We start from the raw sequence: 27,887 nt of genomic DNA, 5'->3' as shown, positions 1-27,887 counted from the left end.
CTTAGAGAATGCGTGTAGGGTTTACCGAGAATGGGGGCGACTAACAATAAACATCCAGTCAGCGGCAGTCCTGTGGATGAAAACAGCTTGTTAACGAGAGGTCGAAGGAGAATGGCGCAGGCTAACAGGCCGGTCACAAACAGGGAACATTTTTTTTTTTTAATTTTTACTTTATTTAACCAGGCAAGTCAGTTAAGAACACATTCTTATTTTCAATGACGGCCTTAACTGCCTGTTCAGGGGCAGAACGACAGATTTGTACCTTGTCAGCTCAGGGGTTTGAACTTGCAACCTTCTGGTTACTAGTCCAACGCTCTAACCACTAGGCTACGGCGCAGTACAACAGTTGTGTGCAGAACGGCATGTTATAGGTCCCTTGATACCAACTGAGCAATGTTTCCATGCCCCGGAGAATTCAGGCTGTTCTGGAGGCAAAAGGGGGTACGACCCGGTACCAGATGGGTGTGCCTAATAAACTGTCCACTGAGTGTACGTAGACTGTGCTAACCTAATTACCCCTCTTCACTCTCACAGATGTGAATGAATGTTCCGAGCTCAACAACCGGATGTCCCTCTGCAAGAACGCCAAATGTATCAACACGGAAGGATCCTACAAGTGTGTGTGCCTGCCAGGATACACCCCCTCTGAGCGGCCTAACTACTGCGTGGCCAGGGAACAAGGAGGAGCAGCAGCAGCATCGCGCACAGAGAGGGAGTGAGCCCCCATGGCCAGTAGTAGAGGGACACCCAACACACTAAAAACACACTTATTTAATCCAAGCCCATATATTCTGCACTGTATAAAAACACACTAAACAAAACAACAAAATCATTTACTTGAGATGAAGATCCAATTTAACCAACTATGTGGTGCCTTGTGACGGAGAAACACAACATTGTATAAAATGTATGTTTGTTTTTTGTAACTTTTTATATTAGAAGGAGTTTATGCGCGCTAGAGGGGGCTTTCGCTCTCCTAACGCAACGACAAACCCTATGAACTCTTACTGGGGGATAACGTTTTATTTTCTACCCAGTCCAAAACGCCTTGTGTGTGGATATTTAATTCAGTGAAGAGGCCAGCCGTCCCTTTGCTCTCCCCGTTCTCCCTCTTCCTCACAGTCCTCGTCCCCGTACGGTGGCTGTGGAGGACTGCCTGCCTGGTCATGAATGGACAGCCATAAGATCTTTGCTCCGTGGCTTCACACAAACATACAGTATGCACACTACTGTAATATCATTTTGTTCATGTAAATTCATTGGAATAAGCTTGTTTTCTAGGCATTTTTTTGTATTAATGATAAATGCAAACACAAAACTACTTCTCTGTGTCTTGGACATTGGACAATAGCAGGTTTTCATTTTAATTGTATTTTTTTCTTGCCTGCCCTGTGGAGCAGTCATATTCCCTACCATTTGTTTTTTTCTTGAGATATTGTTTTATTTCTTTGAACAAAAATTCTATGACATTTTGCTAGATTTTTTTCATACTTTAATGAAACCTTTTTCTGCATTTTACTGCAATGTGTAAAAGTCTTTCCAGGTTGCAAAGCTGCTATGGGACAGCCGTGGGATAAGTTTTGTACATTTAAACAGAAGAGTTGAGAAACCAAGTTTATGTATTTGTAATTTGTACATGAAAAATAGCTCTTGTACGAATATTCATATTATGATGTATATTAAACCCCTGGTAATAAATCACAAATGGTGATATTTATACTCCCTGGTATGTGATGGAACTTATTATTAGAAGCAACAAAGACCTATTCACATTGTGCTCAATAGCTGTACCTAGAACCAGTCATGTGACCCATGTCCAATAACACAAGCTAGATCACAATGGACACAAAAGAAATGGGTCATGTTTGCAACTGTTACTATCAATATATTTTCTATCATACCTTTCCAACACTCTGTTTCCGTATGGTTAATTCATAACATATTGTTAATTGTCATTGTTTTGGTCACTCCATATAACTCTCAGACCAACGCTATTATTAGTCTGTGTAGTCTCAGGGTTAGGGTGAACACACTTCACTTAACATGGACTGGTTGATCAGCAGAGAAATACCTCGGTCAGAGATGATGTTTTCTGCATTATAGAAATATGAATTGGCACCAGAGTGTCAAGACCCTCCTCTGATCAGAGGAAAAGAGGCCGAGGTCGCTTCAACTACCAATGACCTTGCTGCTGTTGTTGCTGCATTCTTGTTGCTCGCAGATCTTGAGGATTTCAGCACATGCCTGTCTCTCCCCACCCTCCCTATTGCCCCATGTTCCAGTGTCCCCTCTGTCATGTTTTCCATTGACACAGACAGTGCGACCACAGTTCTGATGTCAACACATCGTAGTAAACCTGAGCAATCATTTTGTTTCCCTGCTGCTGTTCTTAATATAGGCCAACAGTGACATGGCTGAAGCTCAGTGGTTGGATCTGGTTATTATAGATCTGTGTATTTGTGATTGTGTCTCTGATATAACCTCTAGGATCTGAATGGCACAGTAGCAAGGACCAGTGTAAAAACACCACAGCCAGTTAGTTAATAAATGTTAAGCGTTACTGTTGCCTTCCTCCTGGCTGGCTACCCAGATGGGGCTTTCCCACAGTGACAAGGGGACAGCGGAAACCTTTGACGGGGGACTCAAACAGCATTAAACTCAGCTTAGCACCTCCAGCGCCAGGCTTGACCATACTTTCTGCCAAACAAAAGAGCGACCCGGGTGGCAACCCGAGAATTCCCCCTGTTCGGTCATTTGGAAGAGATGAGGCATTTCCCATGTTGCCTCTCAATCACATTGGAAGCCCACTCTGTAGAATCTTCAACTGTAATAGTGTGCTGACTTCCTCCCTGACCATTGTAGACTGCTACTTTAAGAATATTGTATGTTTAATGCTTATGTACTGTACTCCCCAATAGTATGTCAATTATGTTTTTTCAGTCACCAAACCCTCAATGTGACATCACTTCCTACCCTGCTAAGCCCATGTTGTTTTTGAGGGCTTGGTTCCTGTTGTGTGTATGGGACCTTTTCTGATGTCAGGACATAGATCGGCTCAGGCTCAGCCAATGGTTCGGGCTGACTTTAACTTGTCCCTCCAAGGTCAAAAAGTCCATCTTTCTAGTCCCCATGGGCCCGATTCCGACCGGAGTTAAGCGTGCGTAAATGGAACGTAATTCCCTTCTCTCTCTGCGTATTCTGACCTTGAACTCGAGAATAGTATGCTATTCACCTGCTATTCATTTTGGGTGGAGATGGAATAAATGAAGGTGTGGCGGAGGTGTGTCTACAGATATGGTATCTTCTGACCTTGACTTAATTCCTTAATAATTCCACCAGCTTTACACGCAACGAAACCATAAATAAGGTCTAGCGAACCTGCCGGTTCCAAGTGGAAAAGTATGTATAGTTGTGGCCAAAAGTTTTGAGAATGACACAAATATTTATTTTAACAAAGTTTGCTGCTTCAGTGTCTTTAGATATTTTTGTCAGATGTTACTATGGGATACTGAAGTATAATTACAAGCATTTCATAAGTGTCAAAGGCTTTTATTGACAATTACATGAAGTTGATGCAAAGAGTCAATATTTGCAGTGTTGACCCTTCTTTTTCAAAACCTCTGCAATCCGCCCTGGCATGCTGTCAATTTACTTCTGGGCCACATCCTGACTGATGGCAGCCCATTCTTGCATAATCAATGCTTGGAGTTTGTCAGAATTCGTGGGTTTTTGTTTGTCCACCCACCTCTTGAGGTTTGACCACAAGTTCTCAATGGGATTAAGGTCTGGGGAGTCTCCTGGCCATGGACGCAAAATATCGATGTTTTGTTCCCCCGAGCCACTTAGTTATCACTTTTGCCTTATGGCAAGGTGCTCCATCAGGCTGGAAAAGGCATTGTTCGTCACCAAACTGTTCCTGGATGGTTGGGAGAAGTTGCTCTCGGTGGATGTGTTGGTACCATTCTTTTTTCATGGCTGTGTTCTTAGGCAAAATTGTGAGTGAGCCTACTTTCTTGGCTGAGAAGCAACCCCACACATGAATGGTCACAGGATGCTTTATTGTTGGCATGACACAGGACTGATGGTAGCGCTCACCTTGTCTTCTCCGGACAAGCTTTTTTCCGGATGCTCCAAACTATCGGAAAGGGGATTCATCAGAGAAAATGACTTTACCTCAGTCCTCAGCAGTCCAATCCCTGTACCTTTTGCAGAATATCAGTCTGTCCATGATGTTTTTCCTGGAGAGAAGTGGCTTCTTTGCTGCCCTTCTTGACACCAAGCCATCCTCCAAAAGTCTTAACCTCACTGTGCGTGCAGATGCACTTACACCTGCCTGCTGCCATTCCTGAGCAAGCTCTGTACTGGTGGTGCCCCGACCCCGCAGCTAAATCAACTTTAGGAGAAGGTCCTGGCACTTGCTGGACTTTCTTGGGCGCCCTGAAGCCTTCTTCACAACAATTGAACCGCTCTCCTTGAAGTTCTTGATCCGATAAATGGTTTATTGTGAAGCCCTTTTTGTGCAAAGCAATGATGACGGCACAAGTTTCCTATCAGGTAACCATGGTTGACAGAGGAAGAATAATGATTCCAAGCACCACCCTCCTTTTGAAGCTTCCAGTCTGTTATTCAAACTCAATCAGCATGACACAGTGATCTCCAGCCTTGTCCTCGTCAACACTCACACCTGTGTTAACGAGAGAATCACTGACATTATGTCAGCTGGTCATTTTGTGCAGTGGAAATGTTTTTGGGGGATTCAGTTTATTTGCATGGCAAAGAGGGACTTTGCAATTAATTGCAATTCATCTTATCACTCTTTATAACATTCTGGAGTATATTCAAATTGCCTCCTACAAACTGAGGCAGCAGACTTTGTGAAAATGTATATTTGTGTCATTCTCAAAACTTTTGGCCAAGACTGTACTTAATTTTTTTCTGAGAGAAATTACAGCATTCTCCATGCACTGTAATTTACAACTTGGTAAGTGCAAGGTAAATGATAAATCCGTTTGGATAAGGGAATTGTATATCTAAATGACACTTGTTATTACCTTAAAATCGCTGGAGACAAATGTGAAACCAGTCATATAGCAACTGAAGCATATCAACATATAAACTTTCCCACAGTAAAGTTGATGAAATGCTGTGGCTTTATGCAGAAGTTAAATTGTCTGGCCTTTTAACATGCAGGGATGGGCATTCTCGAATGTCAACCTTTTACTGCAGTGGGGTAAATCAGGGTCACACAGAGTGATTCTTGGTAGTCTTAAACAAATCTACTTTGAAACAAAAAAGTGTACACCTCACACACATTGTTATGCACTTAAAAGACGACACATGTACCATGTCATATATAGAGATGACATTTATGAAATGTTGAGTTTGTGTCACAATGTTACATTTTATACACACATGACAGAAGACTGAAATATAACGAAAGCATTTAACATAGAAACACTGGATTTTCGTTGTAAAAAAAAAAGTGATGAAAAATATGAATAACATTCCACCCATTCAACTGCATGAAAGGAGTTATAGGCTACCCCAACTTCCTCTGTTTCCCATTTCTTCTCGGTTAAATGCCACTTTCAGTACCGACTGTCAGTAGGCCTAATAACAACACACTGCCAATTTTCTGTTAGTTCCCTTCAGTTGGTATAGCCTACATTATCATACCATTTAATTACATTGTTTAATTTACCTTAATTCACTTCCTCTGTAAACGCCGCCACGGCCATGTGTTTGAGGATCATTATTAACAGTTGATAAATAAAAGATTCAGTCGTTATGGAGCTAACAGCAGACCAAGCCAGACCAAACAGTTTGAACCATGGCACAATAATTGGCTGTGTCATCACACAGTTCCATGTAAATGTAAATGTAAATATGCCATTTAGCAGACGCTTTTATCCAAAGCGACTTACAGTCATGTGTGCATACATTCTACATATGGGTGGTCCCGGGAATCGAACCCACTACCCTGGCGTTACAAGCGCCATGCTCTACCAACTGAGCTACAGAAGGACCACGGTTAGTGCAGGCAATAGACAAGGTTATAGTTTACTATTGTACACTATTCTCCCTTTTATTATTCTATGTACACTAATTTCCAACATTACCATGTGTTAAAGAACGGAATGTGGCAATGCTTTTCTTTCCTGCATAAATGCTCTCCATACCTGTTGTTTTATGATTTATAAATACTTTCCTAACGCTGAATAATCCACAAGATCAAAGTACTTTTAAATCTATCAATAGGTGCTGAAACAGAGACGAATATGTGTATATTTAGATGGCTTTCTTTCATTAATATTCTGAAACCTTTCCCTCAATATATTCTATTGAGTCTGTTGATAAAATTCTAACTAAAAGGTACATCCTATTTAAAGGGATGGCTTACGATAGATATACTGAAACCCCTATTGAATGAAAACTCCACAGAAAATCTGTTAGCAAGAAAGTGAGAGGGTTTTCAGTGGTTGAAATACATTTACTCAGCTCGCGCAAGGGAACCACACCTGCAAAGCCTGTTACGCACCTTCATAAGGTAAATCTGAATACCAACTACTGAGAAGTGCGTAGGAAAGACGTGCCCAAGAAAGGAGTAATTTCCTAAGTCGGAATCGGGCCCCTAAAGCCTAAATCATGTATCACTGAGCAGTCTGCTAAAGAGCAAGAGAAGAGAAGAGAAGAGCTGTGTCAGATGGATAAGTTGAACCAAGTAGATCTACATTTAAGGATTGTACTCTTGGCAGAAGTAACCTCACACTGAGTCCAGCAGGAGATGGTAAGGGACCGCTGTTTGCATTCGTAAATTCATAGTTTGTATGTGTTCTGTTGCGTTCTGCGTTCTGCGTTCTGTTGGGTTTGAAATGCAGCAGTGGACCCCTTCTCTTGTCGAATTGCACCATTTTAGTCTTGCCCTTGTTAAGTTTCCTAAAGATAAACCTACAGTACTAGTCAAATGTTTGGACACACCTACTCATTCCAGGGTTTTTCTTTATTTTTACTATTTTCTACATTGTATAATAATAGTGAAGACATCAAAACTATGAAAGAAAACACATGGAATGATGTAGTAACCAAAAAGTCTAAATATATTTTATATTTGAGATTCTTCAAAGTAGCCACCCTTTGCCTTGATGACAGCCTTGCACACTCTTGGTATTCTCTCAACCAGTTTCACCTGGAATTATTTTTTAACAGTCTTGAAGGAGTTCCCACATATGCTGAGCACTTGTTGGCTGCTTTGTCGAGTTGAAAAACAAATGATAGTCCCACTAAGCGCAAACCAGATGGGATGACGTATCGCTGCAGAATGCTGTGGTAGCCATGCTGGTTAAGTGGGCCTTGAAATCTAAATAAATCACAGACAGTGTCACCAGCAAAGCACCCCCACACCATACCACCTCCTCCTCCATGCTTTACTGTGGGAAATACACATGCAGAGATCATCAGTTCACTCACACCGCATCTCACAAAGACACGGCGGTTGGAAAAAAATCTCGAATTTGGACTCCAGACCAAAGGACAAATTTCCTCTGGTCTAATGTCCATTGCTTGTGTTTCTTGATCTAAGCAAGTCTCTTATTCTTATTGGTGTCCTTTAGTAGTGGTTTCTTTGCAGCAATTCAACCATGAAGGCCTGATTCACACAGTCTCCTCTGAATAGTTGATGTTGAGATGTGTCTGCTACTTGAGCATTTATTTGGGCTGCAATTTCTTAGTCTGGTAACTCTAATGAACTTATTCTCTGCAGCAGAGGCAATTTTGGGTTTTCCATTCGTGTGGCGGTTCTCATGAGAGCCAGTTTCATCATAGCGCTTGATGGTTTTTGCGACAGCACTTGAAGAAACTTTCAAAGTCTTAAAGTAATGATGGACTATCATTTCTCTTTCCTTATTTGAGCTGTTCTTGCCATAGTATGGACTTGGTCTTTAACCAAATAGGGCTATCTTTTGTATATCCCCCTACCTTGTCACAAGACAACTGATTGGCTCAAACACATTTAAGAAGAAAATAAATTCCACAAATGAACTTTTAACAAGGCACACCTGTTAATTGAAATGCATTCCAGGTGACTACCTCATGGAGCTGGTTGAGAGAATTCCAAGAGTGTGCAAAGCTGTCATCAAGGCAAAGGGTGGCTATTTGAAGAATCTCAAATATAAAATATATTTTGATTTGTTTAACACTTTTTTGGTCTCTACATGATTCCATGTGTGTTCTTTCATAGTTTGATATCTTCACTATTATTCTACAATATATAAAATAGTAAAAATAAAGAAAAACCCTGGAATGAGTAGTGTATCTCTGTATGCAGACGATATATTGTTCTATTTGGGCAATGCACCTCAGTTATTACCTAACCTTTCTCAGCATCTTTAATAACTACAGCTCTATAGCTCAACTGGACAAAATCCGCTTTATTGCCCCTGAGCAAAGCAATGTGTATTTCACAGCCGCCCCATTTCCACTACTTGGGAATATACATCTTTCCTTCTTTGCAATCAATAAATAGTCAAACATAAATCTGATGTAGAAAGATGGGAGCAAATCCCAAACTTTTTCCAGTCTTGATTCTCAATAATGAAAATTATTGTATTACCAGAATCAACTTTTGTAGTTTCATGATCCCTCTTTCACCACCACCAGGATACTGGAATAGACTACATTCTTTACTTGCTAAATCGTTGGGGCCCCCTTGCCAGTAATTCGACCATGATTACTAAATTTAGATAGCTGACCACTAGACTAATTTACCAATCTAAACATGTTTAGCTGACATGGGCTAATTAAGTGACTATCAGTGACTGACATTATGATAAAAACTGCTGATGCACAACCAAATTTCGAAAATGCACCTTGTGTATTTCCCTATTCTAAATTGCAACAGTAAGTTGAGACCTCAACTTAAATAAATAATAATAATTTGTTCCAATGGCCTTCAAAAGGGCCAGTTGCCCATCCCTGAACGAGGTGGTCATCCTATCTCTTTCCATCAATGGTCTTAAAGTGGGATTCACACAGATGACGGCAACTGTGTCTCAGGATCCAAACTCAAAAGGCAGCTAGCTACCAAGAAACTTTTGAATACACTTTCAAAACAACAAATTGAGCTCTCCCTCGTTCCGCGTTCAACAGGAAGCGGTGGTAAGTATAATCAAAACTTGTATCTCATTATGGTAAATGGTGAAATAAGTATAGCTAGTTATTATTGTCATGGCTTAGCCGTCTACCTGGCTAAAAGAGAAGGAATATAATATCTATTGTTTACTGGGAACTCATTCTACACCTTTAGACTAAGTTGTATGGAAAAAGGACTGGGGTGGCAAAATATATTTCTCCCATGGGCAGAGAAACTCAAAATGAGTAATGATATTAACTAACAATCATTTTGATCTGAATGTGCAAACTGTTCAAACAGATACGCAAGTGAATCCTTTTAAATATGTTATTGGTCCATAAACACATTTGGCTCATTCATCTATATCATCCAAATATTGATGATCCACTTTTCTTTGAAAATATATATAAAGCGAGCTTACAGGCAATACATGACTCTTCCGAGTGGCGCAGCAGTCTAAGGCACTGCATCTCAGTGCTTGAGGCGTCACCACAGACACCCTGGTTCGATTCCAGGCTGTATCACAACCGGCCATGATTGGGAGTCCCATAGGGAGGTGCACAATTGGCCCAGCTTTGTCCGGGTTTGACTGGTGTAGGCCGTTATTGTAAATAAGAATTTGTTCTTAACTGACTTGCCTAGTTGAATAAAAGTTACAATTATAATATTATAATTTTGGTTTTAAGTACCTCAATCGAACATATGGAAATCACACTACAAACTATCAACCTCATACACTTAAGGAAATTATGAATATTATGGATATATTGGAACTAGTGTATATATGGAGGCTTAAATATCCTGACCTAGTGAGATATACATTGCGGAGGCTCAATCAAGCTAGTCATCGTGACTACTTTCTTATGTCATTCTCCCTGCTACCAAAAGTTTAAAAAGTGTTGATAGGGGACAGAATGCGGTCGGACCATCAAATAATATATATATATAGGACAGAATCATTTCTAACCAACTTTTCTGACATAACAGTGGTACAGCAGATCCCCTTATTATATGGGACACTTTTAAATGTGCCTTTAGAGGCAATGCAATACAATACTCATCTTTAAAACAAAAACATTTTAGGCGAAATTGTTTTTTAAAGGAAATAAAGGAATTATACCATTTGAGAAAGCAGGCCTGATATTCATAGATGGCTTTGAATTTATATATAAATGCCTGGACTATTTTAATTTTGGAGAATCTCTTATACAATGGGTTAAAGTTAAATATAGTATCACAGTTGCAAAATAATAAATATGGCTACTTCTCAGAAAATATTAAATTGTCAAGAGGATTAAAACAAGGCTGTCCACTATAAGCATATTTATTTATTATGGCCATCGAAATGTTAGCTATTAAAATCTGATCAAAAAATAATATATAGGAGCTAGAAATCCAGGGCGTCATTGTACGCTGACGATTCATGTTGCTTTCTTTTAAATCCGCAGTTTGGATCCCTGCACAGCCTCATAGAGGATCTAGATAATTTTTCTAACCTCTCTGGATTATAACCAAATGATGATAAATGCACCAAATTATGTATTGGCGCTCTAAAAATACAATGTTTACCATGTAGTTTACCCAAAAATGGTCCCACAGTAAAGTGGACATACTTGGTATTCATATCTCAAAAGAAAGAAAGGATCTCACTACAATACATTTGAATAGAAAGTTAGACAAATTAGATAAGATTTTGCTGCCATGGAAAGGACAACACCTGTCTATTTGTGGAAAAATCACCCTGATGAATCATTTAGTCACATCCCAGTTTACCTTTTTACTTATGGCCCTGCCTACACCTAAACAATTTTTTTTTTAATTATAAGAGCAAAAAAATGTTTCACTTCATTTGGGTTGGGTTAAAATGCGGAAGAATGCATTCAGTTGTGCAACTGACTAGGTATCCCATTTCCCCAGCCTCCTTAAAACTAGACTTGCTCTTGGCAATCGTCTTAGACATAACACACAACAGCTCATGCTGGGAACACTCTAGGGTATTTCTCTGATAACCCATCAGTTTCCTTTACTCGGGCACCTTACAAATGACATTATTTGTCACAACCCATTCACAGGAAGGCTAGGCCTCACTCCAATGACCACGGGAACAGAAACAAGATCAGACTTGAGTTCCACATTATACAAATGAACTTCCATGCATCTCCACGCCTTGAACCAAAACACTGTTACCAGTTGCTGATGTGTCAGACAAAGACAAAACACCCTCTAAAATGAAGGACTGGGCTGCCCCAGTGTCTCACTGTTTCTTCACAGGCTACCTAACAACATCACCACTCTGCAGAGACACAAACCCATCTGAAACAAAGGGTTCATACAAATCTGATCCAAAATCTTGTTTAGGAGATAAACCAGTCCCAACCAGAGACTTCATGGGCTGGAGGGCTCCCACAAGAAGAAACTGCTTTTTCTTTCTCTTATTTTTCTGTTTCAACTTAGGACACAATATGGCCTTTCTCACAGTAGTATGGCCTTTCTCACAGTAGTATGGCCTTTCTCACAGTAGTATGGCCTTTCTCACAGTAGTATGGCCTTTCTCACAGTAGTATGGCCTTTCTCACAGTAGTATGGCCTTTCTCACAGTAGTATGGCCTTTCTCACAGTAGTATGGCCTTTCTCACAGTAGTATGGCCTTTCTCACAGTAGTATGGCCTTTCTCACAGTAGTATGGCCTTTCTCACAGTAGTATGGCCTTTCTCACAGTAGTATGGCCTTTCTCACAGTAGTATGGCCTTTCTCATAATGACGAATTAGCGGATACAAAGAACCCGTTTTCTGCCCATCGCTGTCTTTGGGCACTGGGGAAAAAGACTGAAACCTTGTAGTGGGAGGTGACTTCTCTGGATAGACTTTTGTTTAGGGATCAGTAAGTCATTTTATGTGTCAACACAAACAAGGAATTTGTCTCAAGAGGGAGATCCTTTTAGCTCGTTAATGTAGGTAACAGACCTTTCGCGAAGGCAATTTCTGAACTGCACAAGTACTATGAGTGTTTTTAAACCCTCAAGGTCCTCTGCCTCTTGAGAAGCATCACCACCGATCAAAAAGTCATGCTTGTTCCCTTGCGAATTCAACAATAACAAACAACACATTTGTGACTCTCTTTTGCAATTTACAGAACTGTTGTCTGTATGCCTCTGCGACTAACTCGTAGTTTTTTATATTTTAAGACCCCTTGAAGTATAAAAAATATACAATATATATGTTTTTAAATGTAATGAAAAATTGGTTTTGGCCTTACTGCTATTAGCCCATCCAAGAGCATTGAATAACAGATTCAATACAGGGAACAACAAAAAGACCCCTTCCCAAAAAAAAATCTAAAGGAAGTTTGTTCTGAAGTGTCTGTCCTATATTTGAGAGATATAAGAAAGATCAGGAAACATTAAAAAAAAGGGTTGGCATTATTATACAGTACTTCCATTCATTTTTTTCAACTGGTACTGGGGGACCTTCAGACGAGTCTTGTGAGGCCTGTGGGCTTCCTAGAGCAAAATAACGACATGTACGTGTTCGTGAGGGTCTCACCTTTCCACAGAGGGGTCATATTAGTGTGTAGCTGTATCGACTTCAGACAAGTCCCAAGACGCTTGTGAACACCATTGTGTTCGTGGGAGTGTCATCTTTCCATAGAGGGGTAACACATCCTGACTAACGAGGTAACTTCAATCAGTGCTCGCCACCCCTAATCAGGACGTATCGAATTGGAGAGAAAATCTACAGCCTATAACACCCTACAGGTCAGTGGCTATCACTAACAGCTCTCGTCTGTATCTGGGTTAGGTTAGTTTGCTTTGAGAACCACTTGCAGTAGACAGGTCTTGTCTGGACTGTAAACCCACCATAGCAAGGAAGACAGCAGTATCTAATCTGATTTATACAGCTCCTATTTGAACAGAACAGACCCTCTTTCTCAAATCCAATCCACGTGGAATTATTACACAGATTGGCTGTGAAGGGACAACGTGATTGGCAGGCATGTGTGTGTGCTTGTTTGTGTGTGTGTGCATGCCTGCTTGCGTACGTGTTTGAAAAATATGCTTGAAATGTGTGTGCATGCCTAAGTTCATGTATGGAGGAAGTATTTGATTGGCTGATACAACTCTACTCTTGCAGCCAGAACTGCTTCACATAGCTTCAAATGTAATGAGGTGGGGAGAGAGCCTGCACCAGACTCAGCCCCAAAGAGCGAGAGGAGTGATCTGAGAGAAAGTGTAAGAGCATTGATAGTGAGATAGAGAGGAGAGATGGTGTGTGTGTGTGTGTGTGTGTGTGTGTGTGTGTGTGTGTGTGTGTGTGTGTGTGTGTGTGTGTGTGTGTGTGTGTGTGTGTGTGTGTGTGTGTGTGTGTGTGTGTGTGTGTGTGTGTGTGTGTGTGTGTGTGTGTGTGTGTGTGTGTGTGCACGTGTGTGTGTGTGCGCGCGTGTGTGTGTGCGTGCGCGTGTGTGTGTGTGTGTGTTTCAGCCCTTGAGTGCCATGCATACAGGGACCTTTGAAATGTTTGGATCCTTTTTTTGTGTGTGAGAGAGGGAGAGGGAGCGCTCAGAGCTCAGAGAGAAGAGGGAGCGCTCAGAGTGTAGAGCACAGACAGAGAAAAGGAGTGTGTTCAAGAGAATGTGTTCAAGAGAGTGTTCACTAGAGAAAGAGAGAGAGAGCGAGAGAGAGCAGGCACACAGACACAGAGGGCTGTGATCACATGCTTCTTTCTCTGCACAGCACGCTGTTTTTGTTTAGCCTCTCTGGTGCAGCTGAGAGCGAGAGTCGCTCACACTGTCAGAGAGCACCGCTGCCTAAGCTTGAGTGGAAAGTTTCCACAGCATGACCAGAGTCAGGACTCAACTACTCCTGTCTCACTGAGAGTAAGCCATACCGAAGAAGAGACAGAGGTAAGAACAATATGCTACACAGCAAATTCAGCTCCAGCTGAGACTGGAGACTCTCACAGTGTCTGTCAGACTCAGCAACTGACCTATAACGCACATCAACAAAGGCTCTTTTCACCTGAATGTTGAAGTTGAGTAGAGATTTCAGGGAGACGGGCGGGAAAAGAAGGCGGTGTGCTGTTGTTGGAGGATAAATATTTGATTGAGAGAAGTTGGTGGAACAGGTGTTTTTGGACAATGTGTTTCCTAAAGAAAATCGGGGAGAAATCCCGTTTGTTTGTTAATGAGCTCTGGAAATGAGTTGCTACCATTGCAGTAACTTATAACTCTGCCAAAAATATGACCGAGTGTCAGCGTCTGGGGCACATAGAGAGATGCACTACTTTAATTTAGCCTCAAGGCCGGTCTGATAAGCAGTGTTGCAAGTGAGGTGGTATTTGCTGTGAGCGTGTGTCTGTGTAAAAACTTGTGTAACAAAAAAAGTGTGTGTGCATGTTGATGTACACTGAACAAAAATATAAACGTGTCAACTGTTCGTCTCATTTTTCATGAGCCGAAGAAAAAGATCCCAGAAATGTTCCATATATGCACAAAAAAAGCAAATGTATCGCAAATTGTGGGCACAAATGTGTTTATATCCTTGCTATACCCTTGTTAGTGAGCATTTCTCTTTTGCCAAGATAATCCATCCACCTGACAGGTGTGGCATGTCAAGAAGTATTTCTGTCTGTACTAGAGCCCTTTTGTGGGGAAAAACTCATTCTGATTGGCTGGGCCTGGCTCCCCAGTGGGTGGACCTGGCTCCCCAGTGGGTGGGCCTATGCCTTCCCCACCCATGGTTGCGCCCCTGCCCAATTGTGAAATCCATAGATTAGGGCCTCATTTATTTATTTCAATTGACAGATTTTCTTCTTTGAACTGTAACTCAGTAAAATCTTTGACATTGTTGCATGTTGCGTTTATATTTTTTTTATCAGTATACATACTGTATGTGTGTGTGTGTCCAAGACATTAAATTTAGCTTTTCCCTGTGTCACCCATGGCGTGTTTGAAGCGTGGCAGATGACAACACAGAGGGGTGGCTCCTTGACAGCCTCATTGAGATTTATAAAAGAACATGAATTTAAGAAAAGGCAGTTAACATGTGGGGGTTGTGGGGGGATGCGGCAACTTACCTACAGTGAAGATGATCACACATCTTGCACACAAGCTGTCCTTGTGTAATCAACACAGAGGATGCTAAAACAGTATAGCAGTTTAATTAAGTTAGTGTAATAGTTGATGATATAATAGCTATATTGGGTAAAAATATAGTAATACTATGATCATAATGCATAGTAATAGCGTTACCACTGCAGACTTTCTATGCGTCAGTGTTCGGCAGTAGCAACAGTAGCTATAGATCCTGAGAGAACGGAGGACACTATATTCTAGTCACATGCTTGTTTTATTATTCCTTTCTTTACCTAACTTTTCTGTCTCTCTCGCTAAGCTGTTAGATAGGCAACATAAAAGATCATTCCCCTTTTGAAAACGTAATGTCAAAGTACATCTGGAGCTTGTGACTAGACAGAGAGTGCCTCAGGCACTTGACAGTCCTCCCCACACCTATATTGCCTGTCAGGTCCCAGTCAGATACCAGCCTGAGATAGCCAGGTACTCCTCTCTTCCTTCCCTCTTTCTCTCTCCTCTCTGTCTCTCGATCCCTCTCTCCGTTCTCTCTTTCCTCTCTCTCTTCGATCGGCACCCCTATCTGCTCCACCTGCACCTGCCAGCTGATTAATTATGACCAGCAGACAACTGAGAGGGAGAGATAAATCACTACCATGGGAGAGTGCTCTCTTCCTCTGTGTCTTTTACTGTCTCTTCTCCACCTTTCTCTTTATCTCCCTCTCTTCCTCTTCCTCTCTCTCTTTCTCTCTCCCTCTCTCTGTCTCTCACACACACACAACGGCGTCATGCACCCATCAACACTGTCTCTCTCCTCCTCCACTGACGTAGCATATCTTTGCTCCGTGGCACATCAGAAGGAACCACTTACTGAGGAGAATGGGGGGGTTAGAAGTAGTCTTTGCATGGTCCAGTCAGCGTGCCCCCTCTGCAAAATACCACAGACAGATTTTATTATGATGATAAAATGTGGTCTTAAAAGTTAAGTCTGGTACTTGATTTAACATAAAAATAAATAAAATAATAGGACAAATCTGAGGGGAAAGGTTCACAAATGTTCACACACCTCTTTTCTCTCTCTCTCTCTCCCTCTCTCTCTCTCTCTCACACTCACACACTCCTCTCTCTTTGCCTCTCCCTCCTTCTGTTTCCAGCAAGGCTACACAGATTGTTATTTGCAGAGCAGCCGTGGGCCGGGGCTTTTGTTTCCAGTAAACCCTGGGGCTATTTATAGAGTGTGTGTGTGTGTGAGATGTGTGTGTGTGTGTGTGTGTGTGTGTGTGTGTGTGTGTGTGTGTGTGTGTGTGTGTGTGTGTGTGTGTGTGTGTGTGTGTGTGTGTGTGTGTGTGTGTGTGTGTGTGTGTGTGTGTGTGTGTGTGTGTGTGTGTGTGTGTGCTCTGTCTATCAATACTTGCCGATGTCTAGTTTGACTGGCCTCTGACCTATATATTTATAGTTTTCTGTGTAATTGTCCAGTCAGACAGTACTCTTCCACCCAAAAAATGATGTCATTGTTCATGAATACCCCTTGGAAAATTAATTGAGGCCCTCTAGGTTCTGGACCCTGCTCGTTGAGAATCCCTTTTCTAGGGGGTCTGAGGAGTGTTCTTGTGCACGCGCCAGTTCTGCCACCATTTGATCGGAGGAGACAGAGAGAAATATCCTCACCACCATCTATGACATTGGTGTTAAAGCAAAAAACACGTAGTCCCCCACCACAGACACCGGTGGACCATGTTTAAGTACATTTGTTTACAGGTAGCTGCTCACCACAGCTCGTGTGAAATAACCAGCTTTCCCACAATGCAACACATTCTACTGTAAGTTGTCCACCTCATCTCCCTGGGACAACCCCACTGGATTCGTAAGAAAACTCCTCATCGTTGGAAACACATAATTTTTTTGTTGATGACATTGTCTGTTTGTTGCCAAACGCTCTGAAATTGAGCGAGCTTGAAATATTGACGTATCTTGACAAGAGAACCTAGTCCAGAATGAAGACTTGCATACATTAATCATAACGTGCTACAAAATAGATTAAGTGAACTGCATGACAAAACCTGGAGAGGATTCTTAGCAAACAGCCCACCATGCTAGCTCACGCACACACATACTTGGGCAGACAGGGATGTACACACACACACACACACACACTCACGCACACACACACACACACACACACACACACACACACACACACGCACGCACGCACGCACGCACGCACGCACACACACACACACACACACACACACACACTAATCTACTCATGGGGTTGTTAAGTTAGCATATCACTTAAAGAGACAATGTGCTGATCAAACAATAAACAAGCCGCCACTCAGCCACTGATTTGATAAATACACTCCCCTACGTATTTGTTTGGACAGTGAATTTAAAACTTTTGATTTGGCTCTGTACTCCAACATTTTGGATTTGAAATGAAATATTTGAGGGTATTTTCCTACATATCTGTTTTATCGTTTAGAAATTACAAACTTGTTGGATGCATTTGCAGTTTGTTTTCGTTGTGTTTCAGATTATATTGCGCACATTGGAAATGAATGGTAAATAATATATTATGTCATGTTGGAGTCACTTTTACCCGAAATAAGAGTATAATATGTTTCTGAATACTTCTGCGTGAATTTGGATGCATTCTACCATGATGACGGATCATCTAGAATGAATCATGGATTCATGGAGGAGTGAGAAAGTAAGAGGCACAAGGATCATACCCCCTCAAATTATAACCCCCCTGTTATGGTTGAGAGGTTAGAATGTCTTGCAAATGCATCCAGCAAGTTTGTGGAGTCGCAAGCGTGACGTAGTCATTGTGTGCTTGGAATATGGGACCAAATACTACACTTTTGACTACTTTAGTACACATTTATACTGCCTATAGAAAGTCTACACTCACTTAAAATTAAAATTAAAACTCACAGTGGGATTGAAATTGATTTTATTGTCATTTTTAATAATTGATCTACACAAAATACTTCATAAGGTCAAATTAAAGAGAAAATTCTACACATTTTTACCAATTAATACAAATGTAATAGCTATATAAATATAGTCGTTGCATAAGCATTCACCCCCTTTGCCTTAACAAATCGCATATTAAGTGATAGGGACTCACTCTGTGGAATAATAGGGGCTTTGACATTATTTTTTTCATGACTACACCTTCCTCTGTTGCCCATACATGTGACATCTGTAAGGTCCCTCAGTCAAGTATTGAATTTCAATTATGACCTTACAGTTTTGACTTAAATGCAGGTAATAATATTAAAAACATTGAAAGTCTTTGGCAAGATACGTCAACACATCACTGAGGGGATTGTGGCTGAGAGAAATGCTGGGCTGGCGAGAATTTGAACTACACTCAAATTCATAGACAGTGCGATAGATGTAAAATTACAGTTTTAATTATGTTTTTGAGGTAGATGTAAAATTACAGTTTTAATTATGTTTTGAGGTGCTACAGTGTTTGTTTACAAATACATCATTTTTTTTTATTGGGTTCTGATGGGGTTAGACAATTGAACTAAGCGTATGGGCATTCATACAGTTGAAGTCGGAGGTTTCCATACACTTAGGTTGGAGTCATTAAAGCTCGTTTTTCAAACACTCCACAAATGTCTTGTTAACAAACTACAGTTTCAGCAAGTTGGTTAGGACATCTACTTTTTCCAAAAATTGTTTACAGACAGATTATTTCACTTATCATTCACTGTATCACAATTCCAGTGGGTCAGAAGTTTACATACACTAAGTTGACTGTGAATTTAAAGAGCTTGGAAAATTCCAGAAAAGTGTGTCAAGGCTTTAGAAGCTTCAGATAGGCTAATTGACATCATTTGAGTCAATTGGAGGTGTACCTGTGGATATATTTCAAGGCCTACCTTCAAACTCAGTGACCCTTTGCTTGACATCATGGGAAAATCAAAAGAAATCAGCCAAGACCTCAGAAAAATAATTGTAGACGTCCACAAGTCTTGTTCATCCTTGGGGGAAATTTCCAAATGCCTGTAGGTACCAACTTTATCTTTTCAAACATTAGTATGCAAGTATAAACACCACCACGCAGCTTTCATACCGCTCAGGCAGGAGACGTGTTCTGTCTCCAAGAGATGAACATACTTTGGTGTGAAAAGTGCAAATCAATCCCAGAACAACAGCAAAGGACCTTGTGAAGATGCCAGAGGAAACAGGTACAAAAGTATCTATATCCACAGTATCATCCTATATCGACATAACCTGAAAGGCCACTCAGCAAGGAAGAAGCCACTGCTCCAAAACCGCCATAAAAAGCCCGATTTCGATTCGCAACATGAGGACAAGTAAACTTCTGACCCACTGGGAATGAGGACAAAAAGCTAAATAAATACTTTTATTATTCTGAGAAATGTCCTCTGGTCTGATGAAACAAAAATAGAAATGTTTGGCCCTTCACTGACCATCATTATGTTTGGGAGGAAAAAGTGGGAGACTTGGTTATAACATGCTTTCTGGATCTTGTCCAATTCTGAACACCATCCCAACCATGTGAAGCCCTGTTGTCTGGTTAAATGTGTCACTGGGGTGGCAGCATCATGTTGTGGGGGTGTTTTGACCTTTATTTTCAGGAGGGACTGGTGGGTGGGTAGTCACAAAATAGATGGCAACATGAGGAATGAAAATGATGTGGATATATTGAAGCTGTAACATCTCAAGACATCAGTCAGGAAGTTAAAAAGTACCATGGAAAATTACCAGCTTGGTTGGTCCTCTGAACTCCTGGGTCTTCCACCCAAATGAACAATGACCCCAAGCATACTTCCAAAGTTGTGGCAAAATGGCTTAACAAAGGATAGGATATTGGAGTGGCCATCACAAAGCCCTGAACTGAATTCTAAAGAAAATGTGTGGGCAGAAGTGAAAAAGAGTGTGTGAGCAAGGAGGCCTACAAACCTGACTCAGTTACACCAGCTCTATCAGGAGGAATGGGCCAAAATACACCCTACTTATTGTGGGAAGCTTGTGGAAGGCTACCCGAAACATTTGATCCAAGTTAAACAATGTAAAGGCAATGCTACCAAATACTAATTGAGTGTATGTAAACTTCTGACCCACTGGGAATGTGATGAAAGAAATAAAAGCTGAAATAAATCATTCTCTCTACTATTATTCTGACATTTCACATTCTTAAAATAAAGTGGTGATCCTAACTGACCTAATACAATGAATTTCTACTAGGATTAAATGTCAGGAATTGTGAAACTCAGTTTAAATGTATTTGGTTAAGGTGTATGTAAACTTCCGACTTCAACTGTAGATTCTTCAGGAATCCATGAGTATATATGATGAACTTAAAAGTCCAATAATGGATGTAGCAAACATAGATTTCCCCTTTAAGCCCTGTTTATACCTGGTTATAACATGCTTTCTGTTTCCTGATCTTGTCCACATTCTGATTGTGCCCACATTTCACGAGGTTACACATGATGTTGAAATGTGTCTCTTAACCACCGTTGTTCCTGTAAAAAGAAAGCGAAGATAATTGAACTAAATGACTATCACCCCGTAGCACTCACTTCAGTCATCATGAAGTGATTTGAGATGCTATTTAAGGGCCATATCATCTCCACCTTACCCAACACCTTACACCCACCTCAATTTGCATACCGCCCCAACAGATCCACGAACGACGCAATCTCCCTTGCACTGCACACTGCTCTATCCCACCTGGACAAGAGAAATAACTATGAATCCTGTTCATTGACTACAGCTCAGCCCTTGTCGGGCCACACAAGGGTGCGCTCTCAGCCTCCTCCTGTACTCCCTGTTCACCCATGACTGTGTGGCCATGCATGCCTCCAACTCGATCATCAAGTTTGCAGACGACACAATAGTAGTAGGCTTGATCACCAACAACGACGAGGCAGCCTACAGGGAGGAGGTGAGGGCTCTCGGAGTGTGGTGTCAGGAAAACCACCTCTCACTCAACATCAACAAAACCAAGGAGATGATTGTGGACTTCAGAAAACAGTGGGAGCACCCCCCTATCCACATAACCGGGACAGCAGTGGAGAAGGTGGAAAGTTTTAAGTTCCTCGGCGTACACATCACTGACAAACTGAAATGGTCCACCCACACAGACAGTGTGGTGAAGAAGACGCGGCAGCGCCTCAGGAGGTTGAAGAAATGTGACCTGTCACCTAAACTGTGGCTTGTCATCCAAACTTTTACAGATGCACAGTTGAGAGCATCCTGTCGGGCTGTATCACCACTTGGTACGGCAACTGCACCGCCCACAACCGCAGGGCTCTCCAGAGGGTGGTGCGGTCTGCACAACGCATTACCAGGGAAAAACGACCTGCCCTCCAGGACACCTACAGAACCCGATGTCAAAGGAAGCCCAAAAAGATCATCAAGGACAACAACCACCCATCACTGCCTGTTCACCCTACTACCATCCAGAAGGCGAGGTCGGTATAGGTGCTGGGACCGAGAGACTGAAAAACAACTTCTATCTCAAGGCCATGAGACTGTTTAACAGCCATCACTAACATAGAGAGGATGCTGCCTACATACAGACTTGAAATCATTGGCCACTTTAATAAATGAAAAACTAGTCACTTTAATAATGTCACTTTAATAATGTTTACATATCTTGCATTACTCATCTCATATGTACAGTATATACTGTTTTCTATACTATCTACTGTATCTGAGCCTATGCCGCTCTGACATTGCTCATCCATATACTTATATATTCTTAATTCCATTCCTTTACTTAGATTTGTGTGTATTAGGTATTTGTTGTGAAATTGTTAGATATTACTTGTTAGATATTGCTGCACTGTCAGAACTAGAAGGACAAGCATTTCGTTATACCCCGCAATAGCATCTGCTAAACACGTGTATGTGACCAATAACATCTGATTTGATTTGATTTTACAACAAGTCTAGAGCCTAACTTTCATACGTACGCAACACGTGAGTTTGAAGTTTGGGGAAGATAACTTTCACCGTAAAAATGCACCTTCATAATAAAAGCATTACATGCACAATCGCTTTTGCAGTCACTTTGATAATGGTTTATCTTGTGTATATTCCCCTGGTGTACATATGTATAGATTGCATTTTGATAGTGCTACAGTGCTATTTGGGTTGTTAATTGGATTCGTTGGATTTATTTCTTGCCTTTCTTTTCTGCTGTTTTTCTTTACATTTTTGCTGTTTGACGTTTGACTGCATTGTTAGGATCTAGTGATAATGATGATCTAGAGGGTGTAACTGTTCAGCATGGAATCCCGTCCCTAGTGTGTTTTAACGTGTACACATGGGCTTGTTACTGTGTTGTCATCAGTTGCTGTTGTTACCTCAGCCAGTAACCTCAGGCACCTCAGATACATGATTGGGTTGTGTAGAGGTGTTGGTATCAATAGTGTGGTGGTCAGGCAATGGTGATGGGGGTAGTTGTCAGAACAGGTGGGATTGTAGAGGTGTGTGTGTGTGTGTGTGTGTGTGTGTGTGTGTGTGTGTGTGTGTGTGTGTGTGTGTGTGTGTGTGTGTGCGTGCGTGCGTGCGTGCGTTGAGGTTACTTTACCGGATTCATCCTATCCTCCTGATAATAACAAATAATATAAAACTGTTCCATATTTATATAGTGCCCTCAAAGCTGCTATATGAGGACACCCTTTGTGTTGAAATTTGAAATTTCCTTAGTACTCCAATGTTTACCCCAAATGCGCCCACATTCATATAGCAGTGTGTCTAGCTGTGGGGTTGCCTATAGTGACCATTTAAGTGTTTTAAAGCTGTATAGAGAGGGGTCTCAAGGGTAAAGCTTCCTGGAAAACAGACAGATTACCTGCTGTCAATCTGTGACAAACAGAAGGACACATTACACACTTTCTTGGAATATGAACACGAGTGGCAAGAAATATATAGCCTTTGCACCCAAGGCCAATCGTATGGGATCAATTCAATTCAATTCAAGGGGCTTTATTGGCATGGGAAACATGTGTTAACATTGCCAAAGCAAGTGAGGTAGATAATATACAAAAGTTAAATAAACAATCAAAATGAACAGTTAACAGGGATCCATGTCATCTAACTGTAGCTAACTGTAGCTAACATGTCATCTAACTGTAGCTAACTGTAGCTAACATGTCATCTAACTGTAGCTAACTGTAGCTAACATGTCATCTAACTGTAGCTAACATGTCATCTAACTGTAGCTAACTGTAGCTAACATGTCATCTAACTGTAGCTAACTGTAGCTAACATGTCATCTAACTGTAGCTAACTGTAGCTAACATGTCATCTAACTGTAGCTAACTGTAGCTAACATGTCATCTAACTGTAGCTAACATGTCATCTAACTGTAGCTAACTGTAGCTAACATGTCATCTAACTGTAGCGCTACAGGCTTTCTGGTTCCGCCCTTGGAGCCGGAGCATACACACGTACTTGTACATCCATATCCGAACAATCAATCAAATATTTATGAGGCGTATAGGAAATGAGTCAAACATGAAAATGCAAGATTATAAATAACACATGACCCTTTCCTTCACGATGGATGCTCCGTTTCGGCTCCTGCGCCTCTTTAATGCAGGAATGAATTCTGTTCACCTCCAATTGACATTTTCAGAACAAGCTTCCTTCCCTCTCATTTCTCTATGGTTCACTTGTGTTGTGGATGGCATTATGAAGTAGTGATACTGAGTCGAGCAGGGCTTCTTTTCAACAGAGAAGTGTTTTCACTTACTGTACCTCCCGTCTGCCCACATTCACTTCCATTTTCATATGCTGTAGTACCTAATAGTACTAAGTACTGCTATAGTACTAAGGTGCCCATACCTAAGTAGTTTCCGTCATATTGCTTCCATCCGTCCGCTCCTATCAGCTCTGGACAAGGGGGGTGACTAAAGGGGGATAGAAGGGGTCAAGCTTTGGAGTGTCCTTGTGGAGAGTAGGGCTGGAGTTGCCTGCCTCCACGGAGGCACGGAATGGACAATTAATCAATTTTCTGATCCAGGTCCCCCTCAGGCTCAAGGCAGCAGACTCTTCACGCGAGGAGCCGTGTGCTGCACGCTTCTGTCCACCACTGCCCTGATGTGGCTAACCATGATGTCTCTCTCTGGTTGGAGAAGACGTTTGATTTAGAGAGGTTGCGTAAGGTTTTTTTTGGTTGAGGAGAAATTGTAGAAGGTACTCTTGTGGTCATTTTTTTAGTAGATGTCTTTTAGCACATCCCCGAGACAGCTTGCTGCTCTGCCACAACATTCTGCTCACATTTCATTCTGTTTCATTCAGAGTTCAGAGCTAAAGGCTCTTCGACATGCAGAATGTTTTCCAAGCACCCACAGGGTGGTCTTAAGGATTCAAAGATCAACAGTGTCATGGGTATATATATAGAAGACACATAAGGTATGTTTACCCCTGGGCAACAAACTCAACAGTCATTCGGTGTCATGTAACTACGGCACCGTAAGATACAGTAGTCGGTGCAATAATATTACCTACACGCTCCCTGCTGTATTTGTGGAAGTATAAATGCGAGGTCCTAATGGATTTACCGAATGGAGGTGTTGCTAACATTCGTGTTGCCATTAAGTAAGTAAGTAGCCTTGAACGAGCCTTGGCTTGTGTGCGCTAGAACAGTTAACATCCTGTTTCTGTAGTATGAGGCAGCTTGATGTACAAGTACACCCCCTGGACAGGAAACTAGTCTATTGCAGGGCCTTCCCCCCAATCTAACTCCTTATTGCTGAGAGCCAAGGACAGACTCATCCCAACCTTTCAGGGCGGACACTCGAACCACAAAAGGGTTATTTGGCAGTCCCTATAGGAGAACCCTTTGAAGAAACCATGTTGGTTCCAGGTGGAACCATTTTGACTGGACATGCTTGTGGAGAAACATGCCGTTTCCAGTTGACAGCTGATGCTTATGTTGGTTCTGTCTGTCCCTCTGCACTATGGGGTCAGAACAACATTTACAGCATAGACTAATTATGTCATTCAGGACGTTACTGTACAACTCTGTGTTCACAACTGTATTGACCAAATAGCTCACTGTATGCTTTGAGCACAAAATGTATGGTGAACCTGGAGTCAAAGCAGTAGCCGAGTTGGAGACCTTTGGTTGTTGGTTTATCAGTGCTCCTCTCAGCTGATTGAAGTGTGACCCTCCAAGGCTGCTTGGCATTTGGCTTTTGTCTCCACTCTGGCTCTGTGCGGAGCTACACAAAGGCAGACTGTGTGACTGACTGCACAGGGAGTTGGAGGTGAAATACCCAGAATAAGGGGTAGAAGTTTGTAGGGTTTTAGACCAATTGTTATGGCTCTTGTAATTGCTTCAAAGTCCATGAAGTGGAGATCATGTCACAGATCATGATGGAAAACAGTGGTACATGATCAACCTCTTATCTGTTAGGAGGGCTGCTGTTAGTGCCTTTATGCTTATTAATCAACTGTAATTGCTTGAGATTAACAAGCTTGGGCATATCTGTCATGATGTCCAGTTCGGCTCTAAGCATCTGCTGTTTTGTTTCAGTGCAGTGATAGGCTATTGGCTAGGTAATAACGTAACAGAGTCACATATTTCCACTGAGTTGAATGTTGATCAAATCTTCCTCACGCATTTGCTCTTCCCTTTGCATAGACTATTGACATAATATGTATTTCTCAATATATATATATATATATATATATATATATATATATATATATATATATATATATATATACTATTCAAATGCAATATATACTGTATGTTGTAGAACATTTACATTTCACATTTTAGTCATTTAGCAGACGCTCTCATCCAGAGCGACTTAATCACGGAACTAGTGTACATCAGTTTGTTACATTTCAAATGCACCTGAAACTGTGGTAGGCAGGAGGCTTGAGATGGGATTGAAGTAGGTAGCTTGACATGAATCTCCATGGCAGAGTTGATTAATGTTCGCACCAAGGCAATCCGAGACTAGGTCTTGATTTACGTATGTTTGTCGCCGAGCCTTAATTAAGAAAGGTCGCCTTCAGTCAAGGCCATGGACATCATCCATCTTAACATTAACGACGATGAATCGGAGTTGAAGGACACATAGTAGTCAGTACGGTAACACATACATTCTATGTCCATCTTTTAAGATCTTATCAGCTCTGTCTGCAGCTAGAGAGAGCTCACTAATCATCTTACAGTCAAGGGACAAGGGCTTGATTTCATTTCCAGAAAAAGCATGTGGCACGCACACAAGCACACACGCACACAAGCACACACGCACACAAGCACACACGCACACAAGCACACACGCACACAAGCACACACGCACGCGCACACACGCACGCACGCACGCACACACACACACACAGACAGAAATCAGTACCATGGATATCCACATGATATTTAGCAACATAAATAGTTTTTGGTATCTATAAGTTGGTTTTCAGAGTATTAAACTATGCATATATATGCATATATATATATATATATATATTTTTTTTTTTTTTTTTTTGTCCCGGCCTTTTTGTACTTCACGGTGGTGATGAGTTATAGAACGAACAACGCAATTATCACAATATAGGTTGTAATATGTTTTTTTTACTGGCTTGTCCTCCTCAGGGATCTTACCCACGTCACCACTACCGCAACCAATCCAAATCAGCTACGGTTTCCAAAACCACCAACCAAATCTTTCGATGACGCCACCTCTAATGTCATCACTACAGACAACTCGCTCTGCTATATCAACCTTTATTGTTGTGTTGTAAAATCTCATCTGAGAATCTTAAAAAAATAGAATAACATTCTAAAATGACATTGTCTGTACTTTTCTTAACTTTGTGTTGGCATCAGTGGCGATACGATATGAACTGACAATCACTGATATTCTTCAGACAGAGAGAAACCACAGTATCCAGATTACATAAACCCAGTCCCCAACCAGGCCATTGCAGTCTTGTCCGGCTCACTGGGCCTGAAGAGTATTATGCAATTTGTATGGAATCATGAGCTGTTTTGGTGGTATCACGCACTGAGCACATCAGAAAGTCATTAAACATTGATGGCTGCCATGGGAGTTCTCAGAAGACTGCCCAGCTCCTGCAGATGTGGAGGACAGGAGCATGATGCTGGAGGAATCCACTGAACCGGCTTTTTTCACTAGCCACTGTTGTCTATTGAAAAACCTAGTATAGCATCCATGTAGTGGTCATATGTAACGTACATGGAAAAACATCTGGTGAATTGACTGTGTATATGTTCACAATTAGAACAGCAATTATGATCGTGTGCTGGTGAATAAACGACATCCACACCCATGTCTGCATGTGTTTGCAATAATCCTATGAAGGGATGTAAGCAATGTTTGTTTAGCCTGGCGTGTCTCCTCTTCTCACAGAGAGCTCCTGAGCAGGCTTTGACCCCTGACCTCCAGGTGTGGAGGTGTACCATGTGTTCTCCCGCTCGGGGGGCGTGAACCCATCTCTGCTGTGAGGAGTCGTCCTGTGGGACCATGGGAACATCGACGCTGGGGAAGGCAGCCCCCCTCAACATGCTACTGGATGCCTGCATCCAGGCTTTTAGTGAGTGACCAATCAAATCATATGACATTTTATTTGTCACATACACACGTTTAGCAGATGTTATTGTGGGTGTAGCAGAATGCTTGTGTTGCTATCTCCAACAGTGCAGTAATATCT

At 41.5% G+C, this 27,887-nt stretch overlaps 2 protein-coding genes across 2 annotated transcripts in view; both read left to right on the top strand.

Annotated features, from left to right (window-relative positions):
* Positions 1-1,719, top strand: part of LOC118361335 (latent-transforming growth factor beta-binding protein 1-like) — a 139,753-nt gene extending 138,034 nt beyond the window's left edge. The window contains exon 36 of the mRNA XM_052476912.1: positions 535-1,719. Within this exon, the coding sequence (XP_052332872.1) occupies positions 535-719 (185 nt within the window). The 3' untranslated portion in view covers positions 720-1,719. The remainder of the gene's footprint in view (positions 1-534) is intronic.
* An 11,797-nt stretch (positions 1,720-13,516) lies between these two features.
* LOC118400476 (ras guanyl-releasing protein 3-like) overlaps positions 13,517-27,887 on the top strand; it is a 41,398-nt gene continuing 27,027 nt past the window's right edge. The window contains exons 1-2 of the mRNA XM_035797391.2: positions 13,517-14,027; positions 27,587-27,770. Of these exons, the coding sequence (XP_035653284.1) occupies positions 27,701-27,770 (70 nt within the window). The 5' untranslated portion in view covers positions 13,517-14,027; positions 27,587-27,700. The remainder of the gene's footprint in view (positions 14,028-27,586; positions 27,771-27,887) is intronic.

Source organism: Oncorhynchus keta, chromosome 2 (assembly GCF_023373465.1).
Source record: "Oncorhynchus keta strain PuntledgeMale-10-30-2019 chromosome 2, Oket_V2, whole genome shotgun sequence".
NCBI lineage: Eukaryota > Metazoa > Chordata > Actinopteri > Salmoniformes > Salmonidae > Oncorhynchus > Oncorhynchus keta.
The sequence above is the reverse complement of the archived record's forward strand: the minus strand, read 5'-3'. Positions and strand labels throughout refer to the sequence as shown.